At 37.7% G+C, this 10,906-nt stretch overlaps 1 protein-coding gene across 2 annotated transcripts in view; it reads left to right on the top strand.

Moving 5' to 3' along the window:
• The window catches only part of jade2 (jade family PHD finger 2), a 169,229-nt gene that overhangs the window by 53,428 nt on the left and 104,895 nt on the right, over positions 1-10,906 (top strand). For both annotated transcript variants that reach the window (XM_025006726.2, XM_017419881.3), the window contains exon 4: positions 2,575-2,732. In XM_025006726.2, coding sequence (XP_024862494.1) covers positions 2,575-2,732 — 158 coding nt within the window. The remainder of the gene's footprint in view (positions 1-2,574; positions 2,733-10,906) is intronic.

Below are 10,906 nucleotides of genomic sequence, written 5' to 3'. Positions count from 1 at the left end.
TTAAACGAAATAAACATTTGAAATATATGAGTTTGTATGTAATGTATGAATATAATATACAAGTTTCACTTTTTAAATGGAATTACTGAAATCAATCTACTTTTTCATGATATTCTAATTTTATGACCAGCACCTGTATAACCAAAAAAGACGTGTTGGAAACCCGCAACAGCATAAGTTATCCAAATGTTATCATAGAACTTCAGTTTATTTTGTGTTGATACAGTCATTTGTCTATTTATTCTGATATTTTACTGCTTTGTTCTTGTCAGAGGTGGGGTACGCCCTGGACAGGTCTCCAGTTCGTCACACAGAGGAAGTTTTACACAAACCGATCCACTGTCACACAGGGAAATAATAATACGCAGGAGTTCTGAAAGTATTGCTGCTAAGGGTAGTATCTCACTGGGTGGGCTGCGACTGTTGGAGACTGGAAATTGAGAGAAAATAAGTTGATTTTATTTTGCATTCCCCCCTGAATTTTGAATGTTTGCAACCAGCAAGTCGTGTGTTTTGGAGATCACAGCCTATTTTTATGTGCACAGCTTGCAAAAACTGTATTTTAGGGCGTGCACATTGTTCTGTTGCCATACCCATCTTGGCAACTGCCTCCCAACTAGACTACACTACAAGATAGACTGATTTGGACCAGTTTTTAAAAATAATTCTTGTCTGCGTGGGGGTTGTTGATGTTTTCTGACAGAGAAAAGCACCCACACAGGTGTCAAAATACAGCTGTAGTGCTCTAGAATTACAAAAACTAAACTGAGATGGGACTGATACGGCTTTGAGACGTTTGCAAAAACTCTATTTTAAAATTGAATTTGATGCACAAATTGTTTTTTGTTCAAAACAAGCGATAAGACTGTGAGCTTTGACTCACGCAAGGAAATTGAGAACTTCCACGAACGCTTCAAGACATTTTGGAGACCCGGATGCCTTTTGCCAACTAGTCCCAATCGGTCACAGCTCAGTGAGATACTGCCTGAATATAAAGTGGTGCTCCTCTGTTACTAATATGCTGTTCATCAGCAGCTGCTGACAGTGGAAACGGAGCTGGATTTAGAGATGAAGGGGTAGTTTGGCTGCAGCTAATAAACTGATGCTTAAATGGTAATCATGAAATGTAAAGTCATCGGGTTGATTTTTGCTCCACTGTGTGGGTGGTGTTGCTTGTTTTTCTGTGTGGGTTTGTTTGTGTGTTTGCGTGTGTGTTCTTGACTGATGTCCTTGACTTTATGTTCGATAATATCATTGCTTCGGGTCCCCGTTGGAACAGACAGAGTTTTTATTTGTGTGTTCACATTATGTAAGAGAGTGATTGTCTGCTTGAATTCACCCACTCCCTCAGGTCCCATAAACACTCCATCACACTCAAGCTCACCTTGTTTTTTTTATAGAATCCTCCTAAATACGTGATTTAAATTCTTCTGTGTTTGCTCTGTACACACGTAGTGTAGTTTGCGTTGACCTTTAAAGGTCATCACGAGGACAGTGTTACCGTAATGATAACAACTCATACTTTAGCTTATCAGTCCTGTCCACCCACTTCTCTTTTCTTCTAACTTAACATGTCAACGCTTTTATGGTAATTTCCCCAAACACACACTCACATACACACGTATATATTTTGTTTTTACTGATTGCTACAAAAAGCACAGCGTCTGTAATGGTAGTTTTTGGTTTGTCCTGTTGACCCATTTAAAAACATGCTGTAAGACTCCCAGTTCGTGATTCTTTGTTGCTTTCTGTGTTTGTCCTCTCCTGAAAGGTGAAAGGCGAGCAATGATGTTTTTGTGCATGTGTTTGCTCTCAGAAAGCAGTCATTAGTGGAGCCAACCCAATTCAAGGTAGCCGCAACAGCCTACTGACCTAAAAAAAACACAAAAATTGTCATATCTCAGTCAGTTTTTATGGCTGTTAAGCTAAAAATGTGATGTTGAGAGTCATCCCAACCCATACTCTGACCATGAGATCTTGAATTTGGTTTGTTTTCAAGGTTTGACTCAAACAGGGGAAGAAAACTTGGTCCTGAAGAGCCACTATCCTGCATGTTTTACTTCAGTGGTTAAATCACCTCTTCGTGTTCTGCTGAAGCCTGTTAATCACACACTGATTCAAATTCAGGTGTGCTGGAGCAGAGAAACAAGTAAAACATGCAGGATGGTGGCTCTTCAGGACCAGGGTTACCCACCCCTGGACTAAAACATCTATAATAACCTCATTTCTCAACATAAGAGGATCTTGGTTGAAAACTCTGGCATGAATGGCGGCGGGTGATATGCATTACTCCACAAATGCTAGGTCTTTAATATTTGGAGTATATTCTTAAATTTGTATTTCATGTTTTTTCCTAATGTTTTTTTTTTAAGTGAAAGTGTAAAAAACCAAAACAAAACCTGATTGATGGGATGTAATTTAAAATATGAATAGAGAAGACGTTTTAAAAAAAAATTCTTCTTCACTTTTGTTCTAACTTGTAAAGAACATCAGGTAACAATGTCTCTCTGTGAACACTTATATTTCTTTTTTGAAGCGTTTAACCAACATTTATTTCCTCCCGTTTTTTTACAGGTTTTCCGTACGGACTTCATCACGGCCATGAAGCTGCCGGACTCGGCGCAGCTCGGCCCGGACGACTTCTACGTGCTGTCGGACCCGTGGAGGCAGGAGTGGGAGAAGGGGGTGCAGGTCCCAGCGAACCTTGAGGCCATACCTGAGCCCGTGGTCAGGTACGGCAAACTGCAAGCCCACTTATGAAGCGCTTTCAGGCCGTAAAATTCTGGTCACTCGCTGTGAGGAAATAATTCACTGTGTAGCTCTGCAGAACTACATACCTTCAAGGCTTTTTTTTTTCTGTTTGCGTTTGCGAACTGGAATGCTGGAGTGATGTAACAGCTGACTGAAGCTTTATTTCTTCTCTCACATATAAGTTCATTTCATCTTCATTGTTGCTCCATTCCTCCTCCAGCCCCCCCGGGGGAGTGGATAGTATTTATTTATCTATTTATTTAAACCTATCAACCTGCACTTGTGTCTACACCAGTCATTGTCAGCCTGCCCCCAGAGAAATGTACAAGGATTTTTGTCTTTTGTTGTTTTTTTTTTTTCTCAGAAAAATGAATTTTGGTAGGGTTTTTTTTCCCCCCCTTTGGCAAATTGTGAAAAGTGTCATTGATTTTGAGGAGGGTGAACTGTGAACATTTTGGCACACTCATAAAAATGTTGTTTTTGGAAGTATTTAGCAGAAATTTGACTTAATGAGCATATTTAGCTCACTGTGGCGACCCCTGAAGAACGGAGCAGCCGAAAGAACAAGACGCTGTTTTATTTTTGAAATGGTTTTGGTTTTAATCCACTTATTTCCCCGTAGACCAGCGATGAACAATAAAATGAGCAAAATAGTAATGGAATAAAAACGATTAAATTAGAATAATTTCTCTGTGGGAGGGGAGTTGGGACTTTTTTTTTTTACACATCAGGAGTATGACAAGCTTCAGTTTCACAGGTTTTATGCTTTAACGCAAAAATAAAACACCCACCACTTGAACAAAATGCATAAAAGCGATGAAATAATCTTTTATCTTCCCGAGAAGAGCCTTGAATGGTTTCAGGTACTGTCTGTTGAGACGCTTCTCGTGTCAGTTTCATGAAAACCTGCAAAAGGAAGCAGATTTAGTTTGCAGCGAACCTGCAGACCTGGAGCTGGTCTCCAGATGTGTACAGGCTTGTGTTTTGGACCACTTTACTTTTTATTGCCCCTCTCTGTGCCACAGTCGACGCTCCGGCTCTCTAGTACTACCACAGCTGCTTCACATACCCGTATGGGTTGTTTTTTTTTGGTGGGGCATTCGAGGAACTAATGAAAATGCTCAGACTGCCTGGTAATCCCTGTTAGACAGACATCCTGAGAGGCCACACATAAACGCAGACGCAGATTATTACATTAGTTTCACTAAAAGATCCAGTAAATGGTTATGAATAAAGCTCACCTTCACAGACAGAAATTAGTAAAAGCTTTTTGCCACTGAGATTTAATGACAAGAAATACATACTTGAAGCAGCTGAAAGCTTCTGACAGTATCAGCCGAAACTTTTCTTCTGGTTCCACCTTTGACTTGAGGCAAAATATTTATTTGTCCTTCTGTTTTCCAATCGGTCAAAGGAATAAAAAGAAAAAAGTCTTGGTTTTCTGAAAGTTTAGGGTAAGTGTTGGTCAGGATGTAATGGAGGGTGTTACTTAACCACAAGGTTAGTGGTTTGATGCTGAACTTCTCTTCTTACCTTTTAGTTAAACTATTCTTTGGCAGGACTCAAAAACCTCAAATTGTTTCCTGATTGCTTCAGCGTAACCGTCTGAACGAGAGACAAATTGTTACATAATTTTATAACCAATCTATTTATCATTCCGCAAGTTCGTTTTGAATAAAGCCAAAAAGTAGTACTGTGTATATTAAGTGTCTAAGGAGCAGAAAAATCTTAATTTTTCTGGGTAAATTATTTCTGTTCTAAAATCAGTCTGTCTATTGTGAATAAAATGATCCAGTTCTGCCAGGTAAACGCTTCATTTGAAAACTTATTAAGTTCTGTTTCACTTTTAACTAAAAACATTTGTGAAACATTATTTTACTTGAGAAGGGAATCCAGAAATGTCAGAATTTTCAAACTAAGGTAGAAAATGGGGAGCATTTTAATCAAAATGACTGAATTCTTCAATTATTCCATGACTTATATTCAAGAGATGTGTGCTGCTGCTAATTCTGTTAGCTGGAGATCTTTAAACTCCTTTATTTTCACCAGTTCAGTGAATCAACATGGAAGGGATGCTTATATTCTGGCACTAAATCTGAGCTCACCCGTGACCGTAGTTTCTACTTCATGATCCGTTCAAAGTCATTCGCCCGTTTTATCCGGGCTTTAAATATTTGAAAATCACTGTCCATTTCTAGTAGGACAAACATTTATAAATAACAGAAAAGACAATTGTTGCCATCTACCTTTTTTATTGTTTTTTTGTTGTTTTTTTTTTAACCCAGGGAAATATGTCTGTAAATATGAAACACATTATATTAATTCATACGTTATGGTGTCAACAGGCTTAACGGAGATATGGGTGTTCATACTGGGCCAGGAAGAGAAACGGAGAAGGAGATAAAGAAAGATAGATGGTTGAATTGAGGCTTATCTGTTATCTGATGTGATAAAATGATGAAGTGTGTTACACTGAAGCTGAAGTAGTGATGATGGATAGATGAGGAGATAAAAGACAGGAGTGAGTGCAAGTGTGACTGAGCTGAAATGTCTCCTTAATCGTTTTTCTCATTTAGTTTTTGACAAATCTTCCTTTTTCTGTTCTTTCTTTCATTTGATTGGACTCATGAATGATACCTGTAACCTTCTCGGTTTTATTCATTATAACTAGAAGTGAAATTACCAGGGAGTAAATATAATACTTTATATTTACTCCCTGGCTTTAATCTGCTTTAAGTGTATATATCAGCAAAAATCAACCAGTTTATTGTCCTGGTTAATGTGTTAAGGTCCTCAAATATTAGGATAATCCATAATAATTATGGTTATTTGGGAACCAGCAGCTTTTGCAGAACTTTTCTCCTAGCTGTTAGACCTTTTCTTTAAATGTGGACTGAAATTTCCAATTTGAAAGTAAGTTGTTTCTTTTTCTATGATTTAACAGTAAATCAGTTAAGTCACTGACGTTTATCTCAGTCTTGTTTTGTTTTGATTTGGCAACAAAAACCGCTTTAATCAGATTTATGGAAACTTCTTGGCTCACAGTAAGTTGCATCTTTTTGCAGTAACAAGCTTCTCCTCCATTTTTCTTTCATTTTTTAAGCAATCACAGTGATGTGTCCTCTGAGTGTAAAGTCACCTGAGACTTCAGCAATTCAAAAAAAAAAAAAAAAGATTTAATGAGATTCCATTGCATCCTTTTAAGACATTGACGGACATTTATTTTCATCTGCTAACTGATGCCAAAACGTCTTGACCGAGCAGAAGGCTGGCCTTTAGAGATATCCCAGAATAAAATACTGGAAAATCAATTACAATTCAATCACAGCTTTGAAATGTGACCTCTGTGTTTCCTCTAAACATCTCTTGATGTGACGAAAGCTTGACACGAGATCCAGGTGAGCTAATTGTGAAGGTGAGCCTTCCTAAAAGAGAGAACTTTCTCACGATCAGCAAACATACATTAACATTTTTTCCTAAACCTCCAAAGTCGAGCAAACATAGATGTGTGTGAACTTGGGTAAATTTAGGTGATATTTGTCTTGTTTGAGACAAATACGACAAATCACAGCCAATTTGATTTAGCGAAGACAAGAAGCACAAATGAAACGAGCTGGTTTGGTCATTTAGGATCAAACGATGCATAAATGTCTTTTTAAAAATGCAAACATCAAATGTTTTATTCTAAATTTTTGGGGCTTTGTTTTCTTTAAAATAAGAATAATATTAAAATTCCCTCCAACAATCCTGTCTTTTCCCCGAGTCCTTTCTTTGTCCTCTGCGTCTTTATCTCTACATCTCTTCCTGCCTTCTCTCCTTCTCTCGTTCTAGTTGTGCTGGAGGCGCTGACACATTCTTCTGTTTCTATTTTTTTATGAGTAATGACATAATCTCTAAAAATTGTTAGAGAGGAAAAGGGCTGCGGGCACCGTCTGGCTTTGACTAAATCGTTTTTTCTCCCCCCCTGCATTTTTCCTAATGTTTTGGACCATTTATGGTTGTTGTGGCTTGATTTTTGGTAAAAATGTTGTGGCTGATGGTGAAGGGACATTATGGTTGGTCTTTTCTTGTTTGCATCCAGAAGATTAGAACTTGTCTTGTTGTCCTTTACAGCAGATTTTAGTCCTGTACTCTGCCCTTCATCTCCATTTATCTCTCTTCTCCCTGCTGACTTTCCTTTCCACCTGGACATCTCTCCTCCTGTCTATTTTATCACTTACTCCCCCCACCTTTTCTCTTCTCAGTCCTCTCCCCCCACCCTCTCTATCTTTCTGTGGTTTTTGTGGGGGCTGAGTGGAAATAATTAGCTGTTGCATAACACTGCCTGTGTGCAGACACTAAATAGGGCTTTTGCCAGTGACTCGACAGCTTTGGTCTCCAGGGACAACGCTGAACCAGAGAGGGAAATAATTACACACATGCATGAGAAGATATGCTCCCTTTCTCAAAATGAACAAGTCAGGATAGTGGTTTTATTATTTATTGCTTCGCTTTACCCCCTCGGACTGGTGGCCGAGCTGAACATGAACCCCTTGTTTGTGGTTTGGATTGAAATGGGTTTTGTACAACATGTGAAGCTGCACTCACTGAGAACATAACATGAAGAGGCTCCTTATTTAAGTAGGTAGTGTGCTGCAAAGGAAGGCACTTATGTTTGGAAAATATTGGATTGTTTTACATGTATTATTTGTGTTACAAATGTCAAAAGTGCATGACATTTATGAGGTGTAAAGCTCACAGTAGGTCGCCGTCACAAGATAATGACATGGATTATGTGGTGAACAGCAGTGTGATTCCTGTAAGTCACCTTTCTGGCAGCTGTGATTTGATGCAAAACTTGGGTCTGGGAGGCATGTATGGTATGTAAAACATTTGGTTAAAAACTAGCTAGAAGCTCTGCCCACAAGGAGTGGAAGGTTTAAACTAGGGGTGTGCATTCTGCTCTGTGGCCCATGCAATATGTATCTCGACGCTTTGCCAATGATCCAATACATTAAAGATACTTCAGGAGGAAAAGACTGATGCAACGTATGATTCATCCCTCAGTCAGATGTAGCGTGATTCAAAGAGTTTTGATTCACAATGCAGTTTGATGTAGAAAAGGAATGATCTTGTGCAGTTTAATCAGACTAATTATTTATAAACGAAACCCCAGGCTCACTGTTATTATAAAATCATTGAGCTAAAATAGTTCAGCTGTGTTGAGAATTTGAAAACACAAAGACTAAAATATTTAAAAGTATTTAAAAGTTGCACGTTGGTCAGTCACTTCTGGTAGTTCATTTTATTTTATTTTATTTTTCTGGAGTATTAGTTTATTCACATGCAGCAGTTCTCCTCCTAACGGTAAGGGGGCACTACTGAGAAAGTTAATGTCACCAGAAGATGATTTGTACATAATTTTCTTCATACACTTACATTTCTATACAGTTTTGACTTCTCTGCTTTACATATAAGTGTCTGTAGAAACTAACCTGCTTGCAAATGTCTAATGATATCATGTTATTTAAATTAATTCAAAGACATAAAAATCGCTGCATTTTCATTAGATTTGAAAAATGCATCTGTTCACAACCGCCCTACAGGTGCACTTGCAATGTTTGTGTGTTTCTGTCCATTTATTAGTACATTAACTTTTGCATTTTAGTTTGAACTATCGAGAAATAGTCTAACTAGACAAAGAGTCGCAACGAGGAAGTTGAAGCCAAAAGAAGCATGTGCGCCCCCCGTAGGGTGACTGCAGTGGAAGTTAAAGTCCATGTGAATAAATTAGCAAATAAAACTGAAAATATGTATATTTTTTATCAAGAGTTGACTCCTGATGATTCATATGGTTACTGCAGTTTGTTCAAATATATATATATTTCTAATACTTAATTGGTTAATGTTTTAAAAAACACCAAGATTGTGTGTGGAGGAGTAGGTGGTACTTTCAGCCCCACATCTTTAGTGTACAGACTGACTCCAAAAATAAACGTGGTGGCGTCCATATACCAAATATTATAGCTTAAATTTTGAACAATGAAAGGAGGGGAGGAGGGGGGCACTTTGTCCACCTTTTTTATGTTGATGATTTAAACATGTAAAGAAGATGCAAATACACTAGTCTTAATAGGGCAAAAAGGCTTTGTATGAAAAAAAAGAACAACTTCTATAAAAGTACATTTAATATTTAGTAAATAAGTATGGTTTTAATAGGTGCTAACAATTATGGTGTTAATTTTTTTGTGAAGGGGCTGCAAGAATGCAAGCACAAGATATATGCAAATAAAACAAAAGTGTCTGGTCAGACTTTGTTCTAGAAAAATGTAGGCATGTAAAAACACTTCTGTCAAATGTGTTCAAGTTATGTAATTCAAGTGCAGAAGGAACAGGAACGCAATTTGAATAGATGCATTGCAAACAAATGTCAAATGTAAAACGTATGTAAAACCAGTGTCTATTGGACTCTTTTGTGTTCGCGTCAAAAAAAAAAAAGTATAGACATAAATAAACACCTGCCTGACACTTGTTATAAGACACCAAAACACACATTTTCTCTGGTTGAGTCAGATAGCGTTGCTATAAGTTATGTGGCTAATCCGCTACTAATAACTCAGTGACTCACATAAAGAAAATTCAGGCTGCAGATGCCTCAGGGCTGTGTGAGACGGACAGAGAAATTCAGAAAGTTCTGTGTAAGATTGTCTAAATGTCATGTATGTATGTCTTTAAAGCTGAGGAATGTCCTGACATTTGGAGTGACTGTTGGTTATTTTCATCTTTTGGTATTTGTGCCGTGCTGTGAGTTTAATAAAGTTTATAAGTTTGCCTTTTTACCAGAAATAATTTACATATTTATCACTTGCTGCCATAAAAGGTGGGAAAACAAAACAAAAAAAGAGCTGAATATCTCATGAACTAGTGGGCAGATTTTAATGAAACTCTTTAAAATTATTTATTAGACGTCCAACTACAACCGGATTCAAGATGGTCGCCACAGCTAATCAGCTTTAGCAAACACAAAAATGGCTATAACTCAGTCGATTTTGCAGCTTTTGAGCTAAATTTTGGTGTGAAAGTAGCTGAAAGTCATCCCACCACATACTTCCATCCCTAACAGATCATAAAAGTTTTTTTTTGTTTGTTTTTTTAACAAGGAATTCTAGTTTATTTGGTTTTTGTGTAGAGAAGACTGTCTGTGAACATTCAAAGTTAAAAACTTTATATTGTGAGTCATTTGAAGCATGCTATTTGCTTTCCTCTGTGGAGAAGTGATTCAGTTCTGTAGCTCGTCCTGTCTGAAACAGAGACATTTAGAGACACCTGGAACAAATGTGACATTTGTTTTCTTTCTCCACTGTAACTAATGAGGAAAAACAACCAGATAAAGGTCATGACAGAAGCACTGATGCAAGTTCAGTAATTACAAGCATAAAACAAAAGGAAAATAAGGAGGTAAAGAGAAAAAAAAAATGGTAGCTCTGTGATTGAAAACCCTCTCAGGAATTTAAACCGTCTGACCCGGCTGCAGCTTTATACGATGAATCCTCACTTTCACTGAAAAAAACAAGCTCCTAAATTTCATCTTTGTATCAAAATGCTGGCCACAATAACATCTGGAAAAGTCCCAAAGCTACCCTCTGCTTTTTTCAAAACGGCTCATAAAATGACTAAGAGCAGCGTCGTCAGCCTTGTCATGCTCAGGGTCGGTGAGTGCACATCAGCTAATAGCTTCCACACAAAAAATCCTCCAGTTTGTTGGTCGACTGCTGCACTGTGATACTCTTTTTTTTTTCATGCCTGAATGAACTATTAACTGACAGATTTGTTTATGTTTGTTGCTTTGGAAATTGCTGCATAAGTGGAAAACCTGCAGGCTGAATTCTGTAGATACCTGAAGTGGTTCAGATGGATAAGATGCTTTATTTTCTGAAAGAAGCGGATTTAATAAGGCAGACACAAAGATTATGCCTACTATACCTTATGGTAGCAGTATAGTTTTTATTTTAATTAAACCATCTGTTGACTGACAGAGAGCAGTGAATGTAAGCTGATATAAAGCAAAAGAAATGTGCTGGATCTGATGCAGGAGAAATGAGAGCATTATTATCTTAAAGGCCTGGCATTACTTAAAGAAATGCATATCGCCCTCTGCCTTTCATGCCAGAGTGTA

This window comes from Kryptolebias marmoratus, linkage group LG13, assembly GCF_001649575.2.
Source record: "Kryptolebias marmoratus isolate JLee-2015 linkage group LG13, ASM164957v2, whole genome shotgun sequence".
Lineage (NCBI taxonomy): Eukaryota > Metazoa > Chordata > Actinopteri > Cyprinodontiformes > Rivulidae > Kryptolebias > Kryptolebias marmoratus.
Note: the sequence above shows the minus strand (reverse complement) of the source record. Positions and strands in the feature narration are given on the sequence as shown.